This window comes from Thrips palmi, unplaced genomic scaffold, assembly GCF_012932325.1.
Source record: "Thrips palmi isolate BJ-2018 unplaced genomic scaffold, TpBJ-2018v1 HiC_scaffold_10, whole genome shotgun sequence".
Classification (NCBI taxonomy): Eukaryota; Metazoa; Arthropoda; class Insecta; order Thysanoptera; family Thripidae; genus Thrips; species Thrips palmi.
The window spans coordinates 9,146,625-9,169,624 of NW_023144621.1; the positions used below are offsets into that span (position 1 = coordinate 9,146,625).

At 53.3% G+C, this 23,000-nt stretch overlaps 5 protein-coding genes across 9 annotated transcripts; 1 reads left to right on the top strand and 4 right to left on the bottom strand.

Moving 5' to 3' along the window:
• Positions 1-998: 998 nt before the first annotated feature.
• LOC117647934 (arrestin domain-containing protein 3-like) lies at positions 999-2,991 on the bottom strand. Of its 2 annotated transcripts, XM_034389930.1 has the most exons (7): positions 2,843-2,991; positions 2,601-2,755; positions 2,361-2,516; positions 2,022-2,230; positions 1,572-1,937; positions 1,298-1,463; positions 999-1,218 (listed from the first exon to the last, which is right to left on the bottom strand). In XM_034389930.1, exons 2-7 carry the CDS (start codon positions 2,710-2,712, stop codon positions 1,082-1,084), a joined length of 1,146 nt encoding a protein of 381 aa, XP_034245821.1. In that variant the 5' UTR covers positions 2,713-2,755; positions 2,843-2,991; the 3' UTR covers positions 999-1,081. The 2 variants fall into 2 exon arrangements, with proteins under 2 accessions (XP_034245821.1, XP_034245831.1); XM_034389940.1 differs by lacking the exon at positions 2,843-2,991 and having other exon boundaries at positions 2,601-2,836.
• A 517-nt stretch (positions 2,992-3,508) lies between these two features.
• Positions 3,509-9,314, bottom strand: LOC117638914. The gene is made up of 15 exons (XM_034374089.1): positions 9,166-9,314; positions 8,814-8,953; positions 8,579-8,749; positions 8,236-8,447; positions 7,983-8,162; positions 7,718-7,903; positions 7,481-7,643; positions 6,312-6,504; positions 5,427-5,584; positions 5,212-5,358; positions 4,834-5,042; positions 4,570-4,752; positions 4,183-4,368; positions 3,896-4,076; positions 3,509-3,817 (listed from the first exon to the last, which is right to left on the bottom strand). Exons 2-15 carry the CDS (start codon positions 8,923-8,925, stop codon positions 3,678-3,680), a joined length of 2,421 nt encoding a protein of 806 aa, XP_034229980.1. The 5' UTR covers positions 8,926-8,953; positions 9,166-9,314; the 3' UTR covers positions 3,509-3,677.
• Positions 9,315-9,868: 554 nt separating this feature from the next.
• Positions 9,869-12,497, bottom strand: LOC117647968. 2 transcript variants are annotated; one of them, XM_034389997.1, is made up of 8 exons: positions 12,004-12,497; positions 11,605-11,741; positions 11,308-11,463; positions 10,936-11,144; positions 10,661-10,837; positions 10,403-10,585; positions 10,187-10,328; positions 9,869-10,100 (listed from the first exon to the last, which is right to left on the bottom strand). In XM_034389997.1, exons 4-8 carry the CDS (start codon positions 10,936-10,938, stop codon positions 9,970-9,972), a joined length of 636 nt encoding a protein of 211 aa, XP_034245888.1. In that variant the 5' UTR covers positions 10,939-11,144; positions 11,308-11,463; positions 11,605-11,741; positions 12,004-12,497; the 3' UTR covers positions 9,869-9,969. The 2 variants fall into 2 exon arrangements, with proteins under 2 accessions (XP_034245888.1, XP_034245897.1); XM_034390006.1 differs by lacking the exon at positions 11,605-11,741.
• Positions 12,498-12,822: 325 nt separating this feature from the next.
• LOC117647951 (zinc finger CCCH domain-containing protein 13-like) lies at positions 12,823-19,324 on the bottom strand. Of its 3 annotated transcripts, none has more exons than XM_034389975.1 (9): positions 18,959-19,324; positions 18,564-18,625; positions 18,366-18,440; positions 18,160-18,293; positions 13,957-14,034; positions 13,777-13,854; positions 13,445-13,677; positions 13,147-13,291; positions 12,823-13,067 (listed from the first exon to the last, which is right to left on the bottom strand). In XM_034389975.1, exons 2-9 carry the CDS (start codon positions 18,617-18,619, stop codon positions 13,036-13,038), a joined length of 831 nt encoding a protein of 276 aa, XP_034245866.1. In that variant the 5' UTR covers positions 18,620-18,625; positions 18,959-19,324; the 3' UTR covers positions 12,823-13,035. The 3 variants fall into 3 exon arrangements, with proteins under 3 accessions (XP_034245866.1, XP_034245874.1, XP_034245857.1); XM_034389983.1 differs by lacking the exon at positions 18,959-19,324 and adding an exon at positions 18,841-18,931; XM_034389966.1 differs by lacking the exon at positions 18,959-19,324 and adding an exon at positions 18,717-18,841.
• Positions 19,325-20,280: 956 nt separating this feature from the next.
• LOC117647946 (2-acylglycerol O-acyltransferase 2-A-like) lies at positions 20,281-22,828 on the top strand. The gene is made up of 6 exons (XM_034389952.1): positions 20,281-20,441; positions 20,607-20,824; positions 20,931-21,196; positions 21,277-21,451; positions 21,675-21,874; positions 22,603-22,828. The coding sequence occupies exons 2-6, from the start codon at positions 20,607-20,609 to the stop codon at positions 22,755-22,757; spliced, it is 1,014 nt and encodes a 337-aa protein (XP_034245843.1). The 5' UTR covers positions 20,281-20,441; the 3' UTR covers positions 22,758-22,828.
• Positions 22,829-23,000: the final 172 nt, after the last annotated feature.

Genomic DNA, 23,000 nt, shown 5'->3' on the forward strand with positions numbered 1-23,000 from the left:
GGTTGGGCCTGGTGCTTGCTGGGCCTGGGGTCTGCTGCCTGCTAGGGCCTGGGGCCTGCTCAGGGCCTGCTGCCCGCTAGGGGCTAGGGCCTCGGGACTGGGCCCTGAGGCACCCCCGCCGCTACATATTGATTTTTCCTGACCGACTCGGAGCGCTCGGAGCCCCTTTGCAGGGCTAGCGGGGCTGCGAAGGGGCGCGCCAGGGGCGAGGGGTAGAGTGGGGCGGGGCTTTGGGCGACTTTACGCGGCTTGTTTGGTTGCCACTTTGCAGAGGGCATTACGGTGTGCTGTCATCCTCCTCCCCCTCCACGCTGTCACCGCCCTGGCCGCCCTGATCCCCGAGCCCTGCCCGCGCGCCGTTGTGCGGGGACGGCCAGCCCCAGCCAGCCCCAGCCAGGCTGCAGCTCCGGGTGGGGGCGTGGCGGGGTGGCTGGGCGCCCCGGGCGACGGAGGCAAGGGTTGAGGCGAGGTCAGGGAGCCGCCAGGATCACGATCACTTGGCGGTGCGGGAGCGGCGAAGCGGCGCAAGTAAGTGCCGCGGATGGTCGCCGAGTGTCGCCGAGTGTCGCCGCCTCCACGATAAATCGGATAAATCGGCCAGATGGCGGCCCCGTCCTGCCCCGTCCTGCCGTCCCCCGTGCTGTGCGGGTTCAAGCACCCCGTCACGCCGTTAGGCCGTCATGCCTCGAGTCTCGGGGATGCGACGCCATACACAAAGTTTGTTGACATCGGCGTGCTTTTACTGCTCGACAATTTCATCGGCATGTGAGGGGCGCGCGGCAATGTCCGACCGACGACGGCAAACAAGAACACCGGTTGGTTCTCAACTAATGTTACTGTGTGGTGCGAACTTTTTTTTCTCATTTCTGTACTCCTTTAAACGATACAGGATTGTTAACGTTAAATTCCAATGAAATTGTGCACATTTGTTTTAAAAAAAATTGCAAACAAATTTTAATATTTTTTGGTGTTTTGGTCGGAATTAGCTCACTAGGGTATTAAAATTCTAGAAAAAAATTCAATTTGATGTAATTTGTGATGCTGTTGGCCTCGGGTGGACGGGTGGACGAGAAGTCAACGACTAACGCTCGAAGGACGGGTTGCTGAAGGCCCACACGGGGTACCGCGGCGTGAAGTCCGCCTTCCCCATCGTGTACTTGTCCGTCGGATCAATGATGTTGTTCCCCTTCAAGACGCTCTCCTCGTAGGACGGCGGTGCTGTCGGGAAGAGCGACCACACTTATTTTGGTTTCGAAACGAACCGAAACGGACCGAACACGAACATCGGGCTGCTTACGGAAGTCTGACTGGCTGTACATTGGCGGGGCGCTGGCGGAGGCCAGGGCCGGCCCTGACGTGTTGGCCCTATTCCAGCCGTCCTCGACGAACACGGGAATGGTGCCCACCAGGATGGGCGCGACACAGTGCAGGTTGAAGCGGATGCCGGGGACTTCAGCTGTCACCTGCACACAGCCGCAAAAGGAACGTCACCAATTAGAAGCTAGAGGCGAGTGAGGAGTCAGTGAATGACCACCAAGCGCCGCCAAGGCTTACCATTCAGGGGGACGTACCGTCAGGGCGTACTGCAGGTCGATGATCTTGCAGTGCTCCAGGTTGGACGGCGGCACGGCGGGCACGGGCATCACCAGCGAGATGACCTTGCTGTCGTGCGTCTCCACGGCGCCGTCGAACATGGTGGCCGCCACCGTGACGTTGGACTTGTTGGTGCTGCCCGACGCGTAGTACGTGACCCGCTTCACCAGGGCGCAGAGGACGCGCTGCACGCGCGTGCTGCTGGCGTTGTCCACCTGGATCTGCCCCAGGATGACCTGGCCAGGGACGTAGCCGCCGGTCGGCAGGTGCACGTCGACGCTGAGCGGGCCGGACTTGCAAAAGCAGCAGCAGAAGTGCTTGGTCGCGCTGGCTGACACGGGCTCCTGCAAGGCGAACAGCGTCAGGAAATAGAACGTGACCCTTTTGCATTAAGAATGGTGATCAATACTTAACGCGGTGCAGCTTACCCTGGCCTGCGGCCGGTTGTTGAGGTCCAGGTGCGAGATGACAGTGAAGGCGGCCTTGGCGGTGTGGTCGAACTTCCATGGCCGGTGCATGGCGGCCGTAGCGGTGTAGCGGATGCTGCCGTGTACTCCCTCGAAAGAAGACGGCACTACTCGGGGCAGCATGCACTCGAAGTTGTAGACGTGGTCCCCGGGGGAGATTTCCACCTCGCCTACCAACCGTCAAACTGTTAAACTCTCTGCTCGCCACCCCGCACCGCACCACACAGATAGCGTCAACATCGAAGGACATGTACTTATGCCAATCGAATGAGTCCCAACCGGTTTAAACCAATTGCACACCTGTTGCGCCGCCCAGGAAGTAGACTTTGTTGTCGAAATATGTCTCTGTCGCGCTGTACGTCTCCGTCTCGCTGCTGGAGGAGCCGTGACTGTTAGACTTGGACTTGGACTCGGTCCACTTGACGTCCGCCAAGCCTCGCAGTTGGATGCTGAACGCTGTCCAGGCAGTAGGAATTTGAGATTAAGAAACCGAAACGAGCATGGGAAGTGGAGAGCGGGGCTACTGTCCTTCTAGCTCACCTCTGACTTTCTTGGGCCTGCTCACGTTCAGGAAGACTCGGCCCGTCACCAACTCCCCGGGGAAGTACACGGCGTTCGGCCGGTCGAAGTGGATGCGGAGGGTCACCGACATGCTGGCGGCGCGGCTGGCTGCGCTGACGTCCCAACAAGACTGTCTGCGAGTCGGTTTGCAGTCAAGTTATTCACGCGTTTCTCTGCTACTGATCGGTGTAACTTACCCACTGTGGGGCGGCACTACTGACCTTCGCTTTTCAGCCGAAGAGGCGGTGGGGACGGTCGGCGCACTTATGCCGCACGGGCCGCTGTGGCCGCTGTGGCCGCGAGGAGAGAATTCCTTGCTTATCGCCGATAACGACGATAGCCGCCAAAACAGTGTGCCAGAGACGTCACAGTTACGAGTGCAGTCATGACACACCGAGCCAAAATAACGGAGCGCCTCAGCCCGAAGATCAGTGGCGTGACTTCGCCAGCTGAGTGACTCCGAAGATCCTGCCTCTCTCGCACCCCTTCGGTAAGCCCCATGAGTGCGACAGAGACAGAGACGAAACGAAACTTCGATATCGCTCAGCTGGCGGTCGGTCTCAAACACTGCGAGAAAGTATACGGTAAACCTTGTTTGGTCCGAGATCGACTGACGATCGAATCGATGGTACCTAGACCACAGAATTGGCGATAAATGGACGTTTCGCATCTATTAGACATCGTTTTTAGGAATAGTTTCTTAAAGGGCAGCCCTCTGGATTTGCCAAACCCTTGTAGCGCTTTTAGCGAGTACTGGGAATTCCCTTAGAACCACAACGTGCTGTGAGTACGGCAAATCCTGTGTACTGAAATACTGTTAAGAGCAGATTTTGCTCGCAGTGCACATGGGGACGTGTCGGTATGGCGGTTGTCACAAGAACTCGGAGTGAATTGCATTACTTCGCTTTTTAATTTCTCCGAAACACGTGTTACACGATCCGTTTCTTACATTACTCGAAACGTATAAATTAGGTTCACTTTGGAAGCTCCAAATATCACAAACATATCACATTACAGAGAGACAGCACACAGCAGGCTACAGGCTGGCCGTGTGAATCAGTATTTTTCGAAGGACGGGTTGCTGAAGGCCCACACGGGGTACCGCGGCGTGAAGTCAGCTTGCCCCATCGTGTAGGTGTCCGTGGGGTCCATGATGTTGTTCCCCTTCAAGACGCTCTCCTCGTAGGACGGCGGCGCTGCGGGAAGACGATTTAAAACGTAAGATTTGTAAACCTTGGAACTAGCCAAAGTAAAGCGTTTAGGCGGGTACTTACGCAGCTCAGACTGGTACATCGGTGGTGGACTTGCGGGTGGCGGTGCGCTGGGCGTCTCCAGGGACGGCCCGGCCATGTTGGTCCTGTTCCAGCCGTCCTGCACGAAGGCGGGGATGGTGCCCACCAGGATGGGTACGTCGCAGTGCAGGTTCAGGTGGAACCCGGGTACCTCGACGGTCACCTGCAGCAAGCAAGGGCATCGTCAACAGAGGCCGCCAGCCGGGCGTCGTACCACTCTCTCTACATCGTCAGCGTCGACGGCCGCGTCCTAAAGCCCCCAAAGCTACCTTCAGGAAGTACTGGAGGTCGATGATGCTGCAGTGCTCCAGGTTGGACGGCGGCACGGCGGGCACCGGCATCACCAGCGAGATGACCTTGCTGCTGTGCGTCTGCACGGCGCCGTCGAACATGGTGGCCGTCACCGGGGTGCGCGTCACCTTCGTCCTGCCTCTGTTGGAGTGCCACGTGACTTCCTGCAAGGAGTGTGTCAGTCAGCGCCGGTGTTGCCACATAATTATCAGTAATCACGATGCACCGTGTCGAGAAAGTTGCCAACCGCCAACCTCAGCCTTCTGCCTAAAGTCTCCAGGCTTTCCTCCCGAGACGGGCGTGTTAGGCAGGCAGAGGTTGGCAACCCTTTGGACTCCAGTGCGTCGTGCGGGTGGGTGCTTCACCTTCTCCAGGGAGCAGAGCACGCGCTGCGCTTGCTTGCCGCTGCCGTTGTCCACCTGTATCTGCCCCAGGATGGCCTGGCCGGGGACGTAGCCTCCGGACGGCAGGTGCACGTCGACGCTGAGCGGGCCGGACCTGCACAGGCCGCAGTAGAAGTGCTTGGTCGCGCCTGAGGACACGGGCTCCTGCAAGGATGACAACACACCGTTAGCGGTTGTGTTCTTGTCTCCAACGGTTGGAAATGCCATGAGTTGATTCACCCTTACCCTGGCCTGCAGGCGGCTGTTGAGGTCCAGGTGCGAGATGACGGTGAAGGCCGTCTTGGCGGTGTGGTCGAACTTCCAGGGCCGGTGCATGGCGGCCGTGGCGGTGTAGCGAATGCTGCCGTGATGGCCCTCGAACGAGGAAGGCACCACACTGGGCAGCAGGCACTCGAAGTTGTAGACATGGTCCCCGGGGGAGATTTCCACCTCGCCTGCCAACCGTCACATCTCTGTCAATAACTCTGCTCTCTGCTACACCCTCGCATTGCAACAGAGAAAGCGCTATCGATTGAAGAGCTCTTCAACCCGTTTAACCGCGGCTTCAACCGATTGTAACCAATCCACAATTTAACATAAAGACAAAACCACAGCAAAACGCACCGGTTGTTCCGCCAAGGAGGAAGACTTTGTTGTCGAAATAAGTTTCGGACGCACTGTAGGTCTCACTGTGCGAGCCTCTTCGTCTCGATCTCGAAGTTCTCTCGGTCCACCTCACGTTCGCCACGCCTCTCAACTGGATGCTGAAACCTGCCCGCAATACTCCAACTTAGGGACGAGGCGGTGGTGGTGGGCGTTGCTACGGCGCGCAGTTTTACCTGTGACTCTCTTGGGCTTCGTCACGTGCAGGCAGACTCGGCCCGTCACCAACTCCCCGGCGAAGTACACGGCGTCCGGCCGGTCGAACTCGATGCGGAGGGTCACCGCCATGGTGAGGTTGGTGGCTGGCTGCGATGCGGCGGCCCCGGAGCGCTGTCTGCGAGTTTAGGTACACGTTACGCATCATCTTTTGGCTCGATTATGGATGGTGTTGAATACTTGTCGATACTGAACGGGATGGGAATCATGGGCACATGTTGACTCGGCAAGGATATAATTCGGACTGACTTGACACAGGTTGACATACGGAGGCTCCGAAAGAGCGCGACACTGTACGGGAATGACACTAACAGCGCTGACGGCAGAAGCTAGAACTAAGGAGCGTGGGGTATTGACACAAGCAGTGGGGTATATACCAGATGGGAAGCCTGCCGGTCAGCCTGACGGCGGCCTACAAGGGGACGAAGCAGGCGGACACCGGACCCGGTGGTGCTCAAAGAGGCTGTTCTGGGGCGGAGGCCTGCATTCCCTCCCGGGGATCTATACCTCCTCCCTGACTGGTCGTACTGCGAGTGGGAGCATGTAACCAATTGAGGTTCTTCTTTGCCGGCATAACGTGTCGCCCTAGTAAGGACGGCCATGTCCCGTTTTCCAGTGCAGGCGAGCATGTGTCGGGCCTGAAATGGCATACGATCATGTGTGGCCTAGCCTTTAATGGTAATGGTAATGGCGGGGTAGGCCACCGTCTCCACCGCGGTGCGCTCCAGGAAGGTTGGTAGGCGCTACAGGCCGGCTGGCGGCGCGCCACCTCGCGCGCCACGCACCTGTCTCTTTATCCCCAACACGGCCGCAGGCGAAACCAATACCACTCTACCTGCACTGACCTTGAGGTGACGGGGGTGACGGATGGAAGGCTGTCTCGCAGCGCCTCGCCGATGACTGCGCGAGTGCGCGGCCCTTCCGCACGTCGTGGCCGCGAGCCGCGGACGGGCGGGAAGGCCTTATCGTCATCAGCGATAGCGATAACCGCCAAAGGATGGCGAGTCACTGGAGGCGGGACTCTGGGAATTAATGGCCCTGGAGACGTCACGACTATTACGTCAGGGGTCTCAGAGTGAGCATGGCTTGCGGGCCGCATAGAGAGAGAGAGAAAGGCAAAGAAGAGAGATAGGAGATGAAATGAGTGAGGCGGCGAAGGTGTGACACGCCGGACTCGACCCAGCCGCACGGCAGCGGCGACGGCGGCGACGGCGACCCAGCGCTACGCTGCCTCGGCCGCACGGGCTGACTGTCTGTCCTTGTTCCTCCCATATGGCCTTGTGAGTGCGAGAGAGATGCCGGCCAGCCACGGCGAGCCGGCCGGTTGACACGTTTGACAGCTGGGCGACGAGGCAGCGCGCCGCCGCCCAGCCAGCCTGGACCTGTGCGGCCCGAGTCTGGCCCGCCTATCTTTCCCATTGCGGCCCGCTGCGGGCCGTGTGGCACCCGAGCTCCGGGCCGGAGCGGCCCGCGGGCCGCCCGTCTGAGACCCCTGTATTACGTGAGCAACGTGGGTACCGCGGCGACACACTGTGCCAAAACAATCGCCTCAGCCTCAGGTTGTTGGCGCGCTGTGCTTTCGCCGGGCGAGCCCAGTTTGCATGTTCGAATGGGAACCAACGCGAACAGAGTTTTGAGTGACGTGAGGGGCACGGGCACCGATGGCATGGTCGAAACGGTCTTAAGAACGCAGGTTAAATACCATTCTTCTTATTTTTATTTTCCATTGACTTGTTACACACAAAATTTTCTTTACATTCCACGAAACATCTGTCTGTGAGCTTTTCCATCGATCGAGGCCACTGCTAGTTGGCTAAGTCCATTATTTTGCGGTGGGCGCGTTGCTGAAGGCCCACACTGGATACCGCGGGTCCGCTTGCCCCGTCGTGCACGCGTCTGCCGACTGCATGACGCTCTCCTCGTAGGTCGGTGGCGCTGCAGAAAGGAGGCACAATACAAAAATTGATTTTTGTTTTCAAGTGCACTTTTAAAACCGGTGCGTCGGGGTGCTTACGGAGGTCGGGCTCAAACTGGTCGGACCCGTACGTCGGTGGTGGACCATGGGGCGCGCTGGCGGACTCCTGGGTGCCGTCTCGGACGAGCACGGGGACGGTGCCCACCAGGACGGGGACGTCGCACTGCAGACCGCGGTGGCTGCCGGCGACCTCGGCTGTCACCTGCACAGTGCCCCTGATCAAGTTTTACACTCGACATCGAGGCTCCACCATAAAGGCCAGAGTCCAGGACGCACCTTAACGAAGTACTGCAGGTCGATGAGGCCGCAGTGCTCCAGGTTGGACGGCGGCACGGCGGGTACGGGCATCACCAGCGAGATCGCCTTGCTGCTTTGCTTGTCCACCCCGCCGTCGAACATGGCAGCCGCCACGGAAGCGCGCGTCACCTGCGACATGCCCCTGGACGAGCGCCACGTGACTTCCTGCGAGCAACAGCATGGTCAGCACCGCCTGGCACCGCCTCCGCCAGACCCACCTCTCTATCCTCAGTCCTGCCCTCACCTTCTCCAGCGCGAAGAGAACGTGCCGCACCAGCCTGTCGCTGCCGTTTTCGATTAGGATTTCCCCCCGGATGGCCTGGCCGGGGACGTAGCCGCCGGTTGGCAGGTGCACGTCGATGCTGAGCGGGCCGCCGGAGGCCCCGCCGGAGAAGTTCTTGGTCTCCTTCCTGCGCACGGGCTCCTGCAGCGAGCGTATCCTCGTGAGGGCGTGTTAGGGATCGCCACTTGCTTCTTCACGCTGTTGAGTGCACTACCTTGGCCTGCGGCCAGCCGTCGTTGAGGTCCAGGGGCGAGATGACGGTGAAGGCCGCCCTGACAGTGTGGTCGACGTTCCACGGCCGGTACAGGGTGGCCTTGGCGGTGTAGCGGACGCCGCCGTGCACACCCTCGAAGGAGGACGGCGCCACGCCGGGCAACTGGCATTCAAACGGGTACTCATGGTCCCCGGGGCAGACGTCCACCTCACCTGCCAACAGCGCGACCAAAGACAAGAGTCCTCCGTTTCCCCAGGTCCACCAAACGCACTCTTGATATCCTACGAGGAAATCTCCCGCAAAGGAAATGGCGCAGGCAAGAATAAAGGATGAGGCCACGCACCAGTTCCGCCACCCACGAAGCAGACTTTGTTGACGAAATAATTTTCGGTCGCGCTGTACCTCTTGATCTCCCTGCTGGAGGAGCCGGCGCCACTGCTCCTCGTGACAGACTTGTTCCACCTGACATCGGCCGCGCCTTTCAACTGGATGCTGAAATCTGCCGGAAATTTGACTACAGGAAAATCAGCAGCGGGGGCGGCGGGGGCACTCACGCATACCAGTGGAGTGCGTTTTACCTGTGACTCTCTTGGGCTTCGTCACGTGCAGGCAGACTCGGCCCGTCACCAACTCCCCGGCGAGGTACACGGCGTCCGGCCGGTCGAACTCGATGCGGAGGGTCACCGCCATGCTGGCTGACTGCAGCAGCTCAACTCACCTTTGAGAATTTGAAATTTACATATATGTTTAAAGTGTGGGTCGGCCAGTCAGACGCACCCAGCCTTGAGCCTCAAGGTCTTCCCTCTCGGGGGCGAGGTAGGCCACCTTCCGCACGCCGGTGCCCTTCGCGGTGGGTTGGCTGCCTACCTCCCAGGCGCAGGGCTGCGGTGGGCCGGCAGGCTGCCACGCCCGAAGCACTGACGTACTCACCTTCCACCGAGGATTCTGCGAGGAGGGGCGGACGGGCGGCGCCCAGCCAGTGGCAGTGAAAAGTACTTATGCCACATGTGCCATGAGGCATGGCCACTCTGGCCGCGTACGCAGGAAGACCTTCCCTATCGGCGATAGTGCGATACCGCCAAAACAATGTGATAAAGCGTCGACGCGGCGGCAGAGGGCCTAGGGACGTCAAAATGACGGCGCGCGGCGCACGGCCCGCAGGTGGCATCGGAAGAGTGAGTCACCGTCGTCGTCGTCACATGCCGAGGTTTGATTCCGGACAGTCGCTTCGTCGCTCTTGTCTCTCTCGCGTCTCGACCGAGGTCTCGACCAGTCGACCCGAGAGAGACAGAGCGACAAAGCTCTGATCGTGGAGTCAGCCTGCAGAAAAAAATGCTCGACATGGGGCCTCGAACTTAACCCGCGTTGGCGGCGGGAAGGCAATGCAGTCGTGGAGGGTTCATTTTCATCCACCCAGGACGTGAGCTCCGGACAGTGCAGCCAGTTGCGACAAAGTTGAAGCAAAGGGGAGGGTTCAAGCGCCCCGTCATGGGTCTCGGGGACGCTTTGCCGGACTCAAAATCTCCCCACGGTCGTTGGCGTGTTTTCGCCTGGAGGACTTTCACAAGACATTGTCGTCGATATGAGAGGGGCACAGGCATGCACCAATAGTAATAAAAACATCCAACAAAAGTAATTTGTTCCATTTTTATCAGAAAAATTTATTATACAATACTTTTACAGTACAACATATAACGAATAAATAAGTCACTGAGAGCAGGACGCAGGCATGAGTCATTTCCCGCGGAGCACGTTGCTGAAGTCCCACACAGGGTAGCGCGGCTTGTAAGGCGCCTGCCCTAACTTGAACCGCCTCACGAATTTGTTCTTCCCCTTCAAGTCAGCCTCCTCGTACGTTGGCGGCGCTGCAGGGAGGAACCGACATTACTTTACGTTCAAAGTGAGCTTCAAAGCCGAGGCACTGCAGTGCACGGGGCGACTGGGGGCTTACGGAGGTCCGTCTTGCGCGGCGGCGATGCCCTGTCCGACTTCTCGGCCTTGTGGTCGTCTGGGCCGAACACGGGGATGGTGCCCACCATGACGGGCAAGTCGTAGTGCAGGTTGCCACGGTAACCGGAGACCTCCGCTGTCACCTGCGCGAGCACCACCATTCAAAATTAGTTTTGAGGTCGGCATGCTGGAGCACATGGTGGCGGCCGGGACGCACCCTCAGGAAGTACTTGAGCTCGATGAGCGAGAATAGCGCCTCTTTGGAGGGCGCCACGGTGGGAACCGGCATGGCCAGCGAGATGGTCTTGCTGGAGTGCGCCTGCACTGCGCCTTCGAACACGGAGGACGTCACCTCGGTGACCGTCGTCGTCGACCCCCTGTTCGCGGTCCACTTGACCTCCTGCACAAGCAACGCCTCAGTCAGCAACGAAACCTCTCTGGCCCTCTGGCCTGTCCTCGAGCGGTCCTCCGTCACCTCGTGCAGGGTGCAGACCACGCGCTCCACGCGCACGTTGCTGCCGTTGTCCACCTGGATCTGGCCGAAGATGGTCTGGCCGGGGACGTAGCCGCCGAGCGGCAGCTGCACGTCGACGGAGAGCGCGCCGGACGCGCCCCAGGAGAAGTTCTTCGTCTCCTTGTGGGAGGCGGGCCTCTGCAACAAGCACAGCCTCATGGTAAGGCCTTCGGTTCTACCAGTGTCCCTCCATTAGGACGCCGACTTGAGCGAAGACGAGCGTCCCTGGCGCCTACCATTGCCTGCGTCCAGTGGTTGAGGTCGCGGTGCGAGATGACGGTGAAGGCCGCCCTCTCCTTGAGGTCCAGCCGCCATGGCCTGTGCAGGCTGGCAGTGGCACTGTAGCGGGTACCGCCGTACTTGCCCTCGAAGGACGTCAGAAGCGAGCCGGGAAGTCGGCATTCGAAATTGAACTCGTGGTCGCCGGGGGAGATGTCCACCTCGCCTGCCAACCGGAACATAAGTCAAGCGGTTGAACTTTTCAACTGCCAGCATAGTACTGAAGCCTTAGGTGCGTCCACCTGGCCTGGCCCAGCTAGCACCACTATCGAAGGACACTAATTTCGGTATCCTCCCCGCAAATCATACTTCTACAAATCCAAACGTACCAGTTTTATCGCCGAGGAGGTAGGCCTTGTTGTCAAAAAGCACTTAGTTTCCAACGAACGTGCCGGGTTCGTAATGCACTTTGAGCTTTTTAATTCTTTCTGTGAAGCTCTCGGTCCACACGAAGAACGTCAAGCCTCTGATCTGGACGCTAACACCTGTCGATGAAATTAAAAGTGAGCAACAGTTAGCTGACTCGAACCGTTAGGTTAGGTTAGGTCTGCATGGGCCGAAGAGCGTCGGTTATGACGAGGAGGATGCAGAGAGACAGAAACAGACCGGGCGTGTCTCTCTCTTACCTGTTGCTTTCTGGGGCTTGCTCACGTTCATGAAGACTCGGCCCGCCACCAACTCCCCTGGGAAGTACACGCCGTTCGGCCGGTCGAACTCGATGCGGAAGGACACTCCCATGGCGGTGACGTTCCAAGGAGACTCCCTGCCAGTTCATGGCCAACATGTTAAGCACGTCCCTGTTCGTCCTGTTCCCACCACGGAGGAGGAAGCCGGCCGGCCGGCGCCACCGTCCTTACGCCAGTGTGCCCCAGGATGGACTGGTTGCCTACCCACCAGGCGCTACAGACCGGTCACTCCGCCTCTAACCATGGACCAGAGGCCGAACCCACAGTGGCGTTTTTGGACGAGCCCAGGGGGAACGGTTCGATGTCAAAATGTCATCCTGGATCTCAGTGTGGCCTCACCTTGACCTTCTTGTTCTCGTTGGGGGCGAGCAAGCGCTTCAGTGCGAGGAAGGCTGCACGTTCCATCAACCCGTGCTAACCTCCGAGGATGACTGCGAGGGTGGAACACCCGGCCGCACGCCAGTGTGTGAGTATGTATACCGCCGGCACGCCGATTCCGAGACGTCCTTCCGTCGCTCGGCCCCTGCCGCGCTCACGGGGCATCCGGTACGGGTGAGAGAGACAGCGACGACGCGCAGGGCCGCGCGGGCATTCCTTATCGCCGATAGCGATAGCCGGCAAGTGTGGTGAATCAGTCCTTGGGCCAGGACGGATACGGGCCCCAGACCACCCCAGACGTCACAGCACGGCCAGGCACGGCCCCCACGCGCTGCAGTGGAAGTGGTGCGCCTCGGCCCGCACGCCGCGAGAAGAGTCTCGCGCAATCTAAGGGACATCTCTGTTGGGAGACCTGTTGGCCCTCCTGTCCTCCCAGAGCGAGAGCACCGCTTGCTGCAGTGACTGTAAGCGCCTGCGAGGTAGGCCACGAGCCCATCCTACGACACACCGGTGTGGAGACGGTAGCCTACCTCGCCCCTGTGAAGACGACAGGGGCGAGGTAGGCCACCGTCTTCACACCAGTGTGTTGCGGGCAGGGTCTACAGGCGTTAAAGGGTGCGTAAGACGAGCGGGCGCTGTAGCCACATATTCGCCAGGAACCCCCATTGAGACATTATTTGTTCCCTAACTTCTTTTCTGTGACTCGATTAAGAGGAAAACTAAGTCTCAACATAGTCGTGATTGTTTCATGATCAAAGGGAAGAAATAAAAACCTTGACGTCAACAAATAAAAACAATTTATTTTATCTTAAAATCTAAAATGCACATCTTGTCCTGTACATGGGCCCTTTGAATTTACATTTTGGAAAGTGTATGCATGCTCCATTACATGTTTCATGATTAAAACTTGATCAGCCTCAACAAAGTTTAAAAGCAGTAAAAACTTGGAGAAACTTCTTCTGCTTGTTTAATAAATTACAACAACTCGTTGAATCAAAACCTAGGAGGGCGGCGAATATTCGGTCCTGCAATTAAAAAAAACCAAATTTTCAGATTTTTTTTTTTCAATTGAAGATAAAGTGTAAGGAAATTTGCTCCACTTACTGGGGTGGAAAAGCCTGGGTGGGGGTGGATAAGGTCCCCACATTGGTGGACCCATGGGAGGAGGGAACGCATGTGGCGGGTAAAACATGGGCGGCCGCACGGGAGGTCTGAATTGTGGTGGCCTCGGACCATGCCCTCCATGAGACTGAAAGCACACATCAAAAGAGAAACTTATAAACAGAAACACGGATTTTATAATATGTTCTTGGTAATATCAAAAACTTCTTCACTGAACAACTTCATTCACTTTAATCTATCTCTGAACTGAATACTTTAATTTATTTTCATTTAAACTTACAGGTCCTCCATTTTCGTGGGTCTCTTGATCTTCCGTAGGAGCTTCTGTTTCCTCTGGCTCTGTTTTAATTGGCTCCTCCCTCTTCCTGCTGCGCTCGCGCTCTCGGTCTCTGTCTCGCGCCAGCTCTCTCCTTCGCTCTTCTTCCCTTTCTCTATCTTTTCTCCGTTCTTCTCTTTTTCTTTCATCATCCCTGTCCGGGCGATAACCATCAAGAGGTCTTCTTGAACTATCGCCTGAAAATTTTACAAAAAAATATATGGATTAAACCTACACATTTCATAGAAGGAAACAAAGCTACAAATTTTAATTGATGACAGATATGCTGTACTTGCCTCTACTGTCGTGTCTTTCAAACCTTCGACTACTATCTCTTTGGTTTGAACTTGATCTAGATCTGGCATGATTGTTTCCTGCAATAGAAATGAAGCCATAAGAAATTCATTCAGAAAATCGAATGACATATCAGAAAGCAGCAATCAAAGTCTGAAATCCTGAAAGACCTCATAACTGACCTTCATCAGGCCTGACAGGCAATATTTGTACAACTCTGCGGGCTGACATGAAGCCAAATAGCGGCTCTATTCCTTCACCTGTGGCCAAGATGGAAAAAAGACGATAAAGTAAATTGGAACAGATGTGACAAGAAAAACACGCATCAACATTGAAAGGTGGAACAGAACACAAAGAATATTAAGTTTGATTCAATTAGAAAAAAAATCTGTTGCATAGAATATTGCTTTGTGGCCACTACCACCTTTCCAATACAGTTGATACAACAAAGGAACTTATTACTACTTATTCTGGCATGCACATGTAGTATGTCTGTGTTGTGAGTTAGTGACATCATCAAAGTATCTGCTACTTTTAAAAAATCTTTATAAGAGCAGTTTACAATTAAATTTTATCAGTTTTTACAAGTCTTACCTCTCAAAGTCAAACATCCCTCTACAATGAGCAGAGGTTAAGGCGCTGAACCCGATAGGCAGCAGGTACAGATCTGTATGCAGACAGAAAGTTCCAGAACCAAATGAAATTACCACACAGATAATTACATTCAGTCATCTCTAATTCTCCAGGACACGAGTAAGCAAGGCAAACCCAAACACACCAGAAGCCTAAAAAAATGTCCCCCTCTGACTCTGATCATCAAGTTGTAAAGAAACCACTGTACTGTTTAGTAACAACGCTCATTTTCTTCAACACGAAAACTGAATGAAATTATCACTGAGAATAAATAAAATTTAGGTCTAGAGAAAAAGGGAAAAGATCAACTGCACTTTGAAACCAATTGTCTCCTATGCTATCATTAGATCATTACACAAAGCCAAAGACTAAATGATCCAGCATTTGGACGGCCGTCTTGCAGAAGACTGAGATCTTGAGATTTCCGAGTAGTTTGTTGAGAGAAGGTCAACACAATTTGGTAATCATAGATTCAGTGAATGAAAACCAACTTTGAAAGTAGAAAAAAAAAGGTTGGAATTCTATTTTATGACACTACCTCAGTACCCCAAACTTTGAAAGTAGACAAAAAAACGGTTGGAATTTTCTTTTATGACACTACCATAGTACAAATAATGAGTTGACAAGTTAAATAGACCAAAACTTTTAGATCAATTCTTAAGTTGTTAAGTAATGTGACTGAAATAAAATACAACAAATGCAGTGGTGTCTATCATGACACTCACCTTAATGCTGCTTTTAATAAGTGATAATTATATTAGATCAAGTTCCGCTTTGAAACAAATAAAGCCTATGTGATAGTGACTTAGGATGTCCTCCAAGAGCAAAGTTACAGAAAGAATCAAAACAACCTCATAGGCTGCATAATTAAGAATTTTGGATGTGTTCTTTGTAGGTAAACCAAATCAAATATAAATAACTGAGGAGGTCAAATGTAATATTAATATGTAATATTAAATGAGACTACTTTTAAAAAGACAACTTGATTTAAAAATGTTACAAGAGAGTTCTCTATAGTGCAGGTTGAAGAGGAAAGACATGGTGATCTGTAGAGTGCTTCTGACATGTGGACCTACCCACATAAACTGCGTGCTTTGCTTTCATATCCTTGGAAACATATGAACTAGAACTTTCTGTCCCAAACAATTAACTTACATTGAGAATTGTAAAAAGCACTTACATTCATCTCAAGTCAAGAAAAAATTTCAAAACACACTTTGATGATGTCACAAATGTGCCTCAGCAAAACCATGCTTAGCTAAAAGTTGATAAAGAGCAATTTTAGATAAATTGAGTGAAATATTTTGTTCTATGAGCTTCAATTCTTTTGATACGGCAAAAGAGTGCAAATTGGAATGTAGGTTGATTCAGGGCTGGACTTTCAACAACGGCTCAGTCAAGCATGAGCCTCTTGCTGTTACTGAGAATAATGACAGAGAATGACGAGAAAAGTGCAAACAATCTGCTTAAGTTCTTCAAAGATCAGGCTCTTCAGATGCCAATAGGAGTTAATCCCATGCAAACCAACCAAATTCAAACAGTCAAAGATATGATCAAATTGTGAAAAATTTGCTGTCACTGGTGTCAAGAAACATATGACGATGTTGGTTGCACTTTAACTAAGAAATTACCTGCAAAAAAATATAATTAGCTGTCGAGATTTTTTTATCTTTATCAAAAACGCCCATACGCGTGGGTAGTTGGATAAACTTGAGACTACTTCAGGGAAGATGAAAATGTATTTTTTTAAATGTTAAACCAAATATTCCCAAATAAGCATTAAATTTCAGAACCATTCTCCTTTCAATTCAATGAGAGATGTGGCCATTTCAGTTTAATTTCAGGAACATAAATTACTGCATGTTGATTCAGAGAATGATTAATTAGTTAAGAAAGATCATAATGAATTGGGCGTAGTAGTGATTCCAGGTTCAGCTTCTCTTCTTGTCAATTCTTCTTGGCGGTTATGACATCCTCTTCTTATCGCAGCAACATCTTGTTCTGTCGTCAACTAGTGACATTTTGACTGACTGTAGAGAAATAGCAGCATTCAGTCTGCTGACTTAATAATCTTAGTCAAATGCAATCAAAGAATGTGACCTGTATTCAGGAAGATTCTTCCTCAACCTGTACTGTTTACTTTGAAACTCTGTATAAAATGGTTTCAAAACTGTCATAAAAATGAATTTTGTTTAGACAGAATTTCATTCCTTGTGCCTTACTTTAAAACTCTCATTCATATAGAAGATTTCAAAAATAAATAAAATTGCTTTTGACAGAAATTGATTTCTTGTGCAGTCTTCTTTCTTCCATGCTGGGTCAGTCTCTTGATGTGCTGTTGCTGGATTTCTTGTTGATCTGTCTTGGTTATACTTATAATGCTCCAGAATAATCTTATACTTTTTTAAGGAAGTTAAAATAGATTTATATTGTACGTTATTTTCAGCCAAAGTTCAAGAGCAAATAGCTTCTTCATGTGCAAAACTAAGTTTTGTTCCAATTTGATATTATCCGAATTAAACAGACAACTTTGATTTGAGGCATGGCATTGCTGATATGTTGTGTGGGAACTTTTACCACAGTTATGCTCATGCAGCTCTATGAGCACATAAAAATGTGCTCTAGTGAGGAAAACTGATCAGCCTCACTATTTTGGCAGCCAAAAAAGAACAAAGACAATCTGGCTCAGAGAGCCATTGGCTGCGAGCTACAGGAGGACCTGCACTGCTGTGAAACAACAGTACAGATCTTAACTAGTCTAGTAGATAAAAGAAAATCATGCCACATACCACAAGACTCCAAAGGTGATTTTCATAGGCGCAAGCTTTGATCCGAGAGACAAATAATTCTGGTAAGATTCTTTTAAAACTGAGATTTATCCACAATTCACGGTGGTAAAAAATTAGAAAACAAGTGCATAAAATATTAGGTATGTATCAAAGAATATGTCAATCTGACTGAAGATTAAGGTGATAAAGTTGAAAACAAAAGAAAAAACCAGAGAAGATTTAAACAAAGATGACAAACAGAAGAATAAATATTTGAAATGAAGATTTGATCTGAATTGACTATTAATCTGAGCATTAATCAAATCAAAGCTTAGCGCAAATGAAAAGTGTTGTCCAGACGGCGTTGATGACTGGCACGGTTATCCCTCGATGGCTGCTGGTATTGCTGTTGGTTCAGCTGATTATAGATGAAGTCCACTAATCCATAATGTACTGACACAACAAACTGTTCAAAAATACTCAAAAAACAAGGAAAACTTTGAAAAGATTTGCATTTATACGTTAATTACCAAAGGAAGGAAAACTTAAGAGATATCAATGAAACTCAATTCAGAAAATCAAGTAACATACTTGCTGATAAAATTTACTTTAGCAAGACCAATTATTAAAATAACTTGGGGAAAATTCACTTTAAAAGGCATTGTAGATTTATATGATAGGTGTGTTCAGTAGCTGAAATAAACTCTTACTGTTGAAGAAAAACTTGCTCAAAAGACAAAACATCTAAAACTTAAATCAAGCCAAGGTTAAAGATAGTAAAAGTTTGCAATCTTTACATTAAAGTTAAGTTAGTTTGAACGAACCACGGCTATTCCGGAGAGAGAAGAGCAAATAATGGTAATATGATATGGATAAGAATTAACGTTCTTGTTGAAATTGTATTTCGGCAACACGTGCTTCTATTATGACGACCAGACCCGGTACAGCCATAGTGGTTGAAGGACCCTGGTCAGGATCACTCACCATAGCGTCTTGGAATTTGCACCTCTTCGACGGGTATGGTTTGGCCACACTGTGGCCTTGCTCCTTGAGGATTTACAATCATGTTTTTAAGGGTGTCCTTATCAGGAAGCGCCCCCTCGGGACCAGGGTGGTGCCTGAAATATCAAATGTTTCAAAGCTCCTAATACACGAAGAAGTAAGAAGAAAAACTTCTTTCGGTAACTAACCGTCTGACTGTTTGCATGCAATGCAGACATCTGTCACTGGCCGATCCTGAAGACTCTCCATTACCATAAGAACTCCTGCAATGTTAAGATAGTATTAAAAAAAAAAATTACAGACACAATGCCAATTTAAATAGGTACAAAAGATACATAAAAGACATTGTTTAAACTCTTCTCTCAAAGACAAGATCTGACGTTTACCTGCTTCTGTGGGGTGGAGAATGCCTGCGAGCAGGGGAACGGCTTCGTGACCGCATTTCAATCTAAACATATCAAATACAAAACAAATCAGTTTTAGAATGAGCATTAAGAGTCCTGAACCAGACGCTAAAATCTAGCTAGTGGTGACATAACCTCTGTTGCCTGTGCCATCACAAAAAGTATAGGGACTAATCCTTCGAAACAAGGGTTCGACACGTTCAAGACACATAACGCAGGAAATAAAGGTAGAAAACTTTGCAACCGCTTCTTAAAGTACCTTGCTGTGTATGTGTACGCACTATGTACTGATAAGGTTTGTACTCCCAATCAAAACAAAGACCGAACACAAAGCGTCAGGGACAGCCTTGTGATCCAACACGATGTAAAACACAAACCTGGTGGGAAAGCAACTCCACGAAGCGGCAAAAGCGACGTTCTAGAAGCGGCAATGCAGGTCAATCAATATACGAAGGCGATAAGTTGGCGTAGCATGCAAACAAGCGCCAGGACAACACAGAGTGGTGGTGTGGTGTCTGCCCTGACGGCGCGTCTGTCGTGCTTTCCCCGTGCTTTCAGCACACTCCGCGCAGAGGGCGCGCGCCAGCAACACAAGCAGAAATCTCTCGCCAAAACACGAGAAATGCTAAATAACGCGCACGCGTTCAAGGGCCTGGATCAACGTCGGGATTGCAGCTACACCAAACCTCACACGCCTTGCCTCCGTCGCTGACGAGAAGCCGGAAACAACTGCTGCCGTGTGCGTGCGTCTGGCGGCGAGCGGAGCGCGCGAGAGGGGAAGGTGAGGGGTGGTGAGGAGGGAGGGAGGGGGGAGCATTGCCGGAGAGAGGCGATGAGTCACCGCAGGGTCACCTGAATTTTCCTGGAAATGCACGCTACGTGCTGCCGGGGCATGCCGGAGCGAGGATCGAGGATTTGCCACACAGTGGAAAATGCCTAAAGCAGCGCTCTCTTCGTCCTACAGGGAGGGACCGAGCCGAAACCACGCGACCCGTTGGTGCAAGCTGTAAAGGATGGAGGGGGGAGAGGGAAGAAAAGGAGGGGGCACAATTTTTACATCGTAAAAACGCAAGAATTTGCATGGCATGTGTGAAAACGTGGCCGTAAAACCTCATAATCAAATTATAACACTTCTGTTTGGGGGGGGGGGGCATTGCCGGGTTGCGTTCACATCAATAGCAGAAGGATTTGGAGACTTGAAACTGATTGAGCCATACACCCTGCCAATCATTTGATTGGTTCGCAGCTCATCTCGATTAGTATCCCATTTGTACCCCTTCCCTCGGATGCCCTTACGCCCTCCAGTTGCCGCACTGCGAGTGCGACAGGGGGCATCAAAACGCGGGGGTGCGGGATCAGACAGCAGAGAGCAGACAGATTGATTCCGAGAGTCGTCTTCGTCGCTCTTTCTCTCTCGCACTGACTCACGGGGCGTTCCTTTGAGTGCGAGAGAGACAGGGCGACGAAGACGACTCTCGGAATCAGTCGAATCAGTCTGCTGGCTGGCTGAAGCAGCCGTCTGATTCCGAACACTGCTTCGTCGCTCTGTCTCTCTCGCACCCCGACGGACCGCCCCATGAGTGCGAGAGAGACAGAGCGACGAAAGCGGTGCTCGGAATCAGATGGCAGACTGAAGCTGGGGGCGACTCGCTGCCGTTTTCTGACGCAGCCCCGCCCCCGCCGGGCCGCCGCTCCCGCAGGCCGCAGTCACAGCCGTGCGTTCGCTGGCCGGCCGATTCGACAGAGCAAACCAGCGGGGCGGAGGCTAGGCGGAGTCGGAGACAGACTCTCGGCTCTCCGCGGTGCGACTGCGACGCATCGCATCAGTACTCGTTTTAAACGTCGGCAGTAACATTCAGCGTGAGTACAAAACGCCTTCTTATTCTACGGCACGCGGCTCGTGTTTTGTTGCCTCGTCTCGGTTGTTCTTGTTGTTGTTGACAGTCACCGCCAAACAATAACAAATTTGGCCGGCGCAGGAAAGGAGTGGCTTAGGGAATGAGTTGTATTTTGTTGTCCGTCTAGATGCTCGGGGTGAAATGGGCGCCTTTGAACACGCCGCTGCAGCGCCGGCTGCAGACGCTGGCCGTGGTGGTGTGGTTCGTGACCTTCGTGTTCGGGGGCTTCATCGCGTGGGTGGTACTGGCCCTCGCCGCCATGTACACCCGCTTCTGGTGGCTGGTGCTGGCCTACCTGGCCTACATGTTCCTGGACAGGAACACCAGCGAGGAAGGCGGCCGGAGGTACAGTATGCGATGACCTGTAGTGTCTGAATTTAGTTGCTGTCTCCCTCGCACTCGTGGGCTCCTGGAGCGCGATAGCACCGCTTTTGACGGCCGGCTTGTGCAGGTCCGGGTGGGTGCGGAGGTGGGCGATGTGGCGCTACTTCTGCAGCTACTTCCCCATCACGCTCGTCAAGACCGCCGAGCTGGACCCGAAGCGTAACTACCTGCTGTGCGCCTACCCGCACGGCATCATCTCGACGGGGGCGTTCGGCGCGTTCGGCACGGAGGCCGCGGGCGTGAGCACCGTGTTCCCCGACATGGAGTCCGTGCTGGTGACGCTGCCGCAGCACTTCGCCTCGCCTTTCGTCAGGGACCTTGCCTTGGGCGTCGGTGAGCATCTGCCGGTATCAAGTTTGTTGCCGCCCCTTCTGCCGCGACTGTACATACTTTGACGAATTTGCAATGTCCAGGCGCCGTGTCCTCGTCGCGCAAGAGCATCACGAACATCCTGCGGCATCCTGACGGGGGGCGCATGGCCGTCCTGATGGTCGGGGGCGCTGCCGAGTCGTTGCTGTCCAGGCCCAACAAGTACCACATCATCTTGCGCCGGCGCCAGGGGTTCTGTCGCCTCGCTCTGCAGGAAGGGTGAGTTGGGAGAGTGACGACAGGCGCGGATCCAGGATTTTCCCAGCCTATTTACAGGGGCCAAGTGGTGCTTGTTGCGTACCTTCTAGGCGGCCAATCTAGTGCCGAAGGGTGTGTGTGAGCAGTTTACCCTCCCTCCTCCCCCTCCCCCGCCGACATGGACAGGGCGCAAGTTCAAGTTATGCCGGATGTCTAATTAGTTTTCTCTCTCCCTGTTTGGCAGGACTCCCCTCGTGCCGGTGTTCTCCTTCGGCGAGAACAACCTCTACGACCAGGTGGACAACCCGCGTGGCTCCAGGCTGCACCGCTTCCAGGAGCTGCTACGGCGCCGCATCGGGCTGGCCCCCGTTCTACCCATCGGCCGCGGCCTGTTCCAGTACTCCTTCGGGCTCGCCCCGCGCCGAATGCCCGTCGCCGTCGTGGGTAAGTCGCTCGCCTGCCGCCATTCCGAGAGCTGTTATCGTCGTTCTGTCTCTCTCGCACTCGTGGGTCGTCCCGTCTGGGTGCGAGAGAGACAGAGCGAGGTAAGAGACTCAGTGACTCTCGGAATCAGTCTGCAGGGCCGGTCCCAAAACCGCGAGAAGGGGTTGTTTATTCGTGGACGCCTCCCCTTTCCCTCTTATACCTGCAAACAGGCCTTTCCGAAGTTTACGCGTGTTCCGAATCTTGCCCGGTCTCTGTCGCACTCGTGGGACTTCCCGTGCCGGTGCGAGCAGAGGGACAGCCAGTCCAGTGGCTGCTCATGGGGGCTCCATGGCCATGGGGCGATGACCGACCCAGTGCCCATAGTTTGCGGTTTGGCAACAAGCCTGACACTCCTCCTGTCAGAAGGCTAAATGTACCTGAAATGCCTCCTCCCAAAATTTTTCTGGAGCCGCCCCTGGACTGGACAGAGCGCCGAGACTGTGCCGCAGGATCAGAATCAGTCTTTCGTTGACGCGGTTTACGGCCGACCCCTTATTACTGCTGCTAATTTTGGGCCGCTCTTCCTGCTTTCCGCTCGCGGCGAGCCAAGTCTGGCCAAGTCTCGCGGTCGCCGCCCGTCGCCCGGTACACTTCGGATACCCGCCCAGAAATGGCGTTCTGGTCGCGGTTCGCGGCGACTGCGTGTTTTTGGAGTGACCTCTAACGAGTGTGTGGTGTCTTTGCAGTAGGGGCGCCGGTTGCCGTGGACAGAGTGGCCGAGCCGACGGACGAGCAGATCGCGGACCTCAACAGGCGGTTCGAGGATGCGCTCGTCAAGCTGTTCGAAACGCACAAAGAGACCTACCACCCCGGCCAGGACATCCAGCTTACCATTGAGTGAATCTCCAAACTCGGCGACACCTTTTTAACTGTTTCAATTTTGAATAAATTTTATCCTGTTTGTTTCCCAGAGTGTCTGTTTGATTGTCCCATCTTTACATTCCCTGCGTCCAAGTGACGGCCGCCCCGTTTCTAGCAGTGTAGTAGCAAGGCGAGCGCCTCGCCGTTTTTCCAGCTGACCGGCACCTTGTCAGCACGCCACGCCACGCCGGCCCCGCCCCTCCCTTTCCAGTTCTCGCTGGGT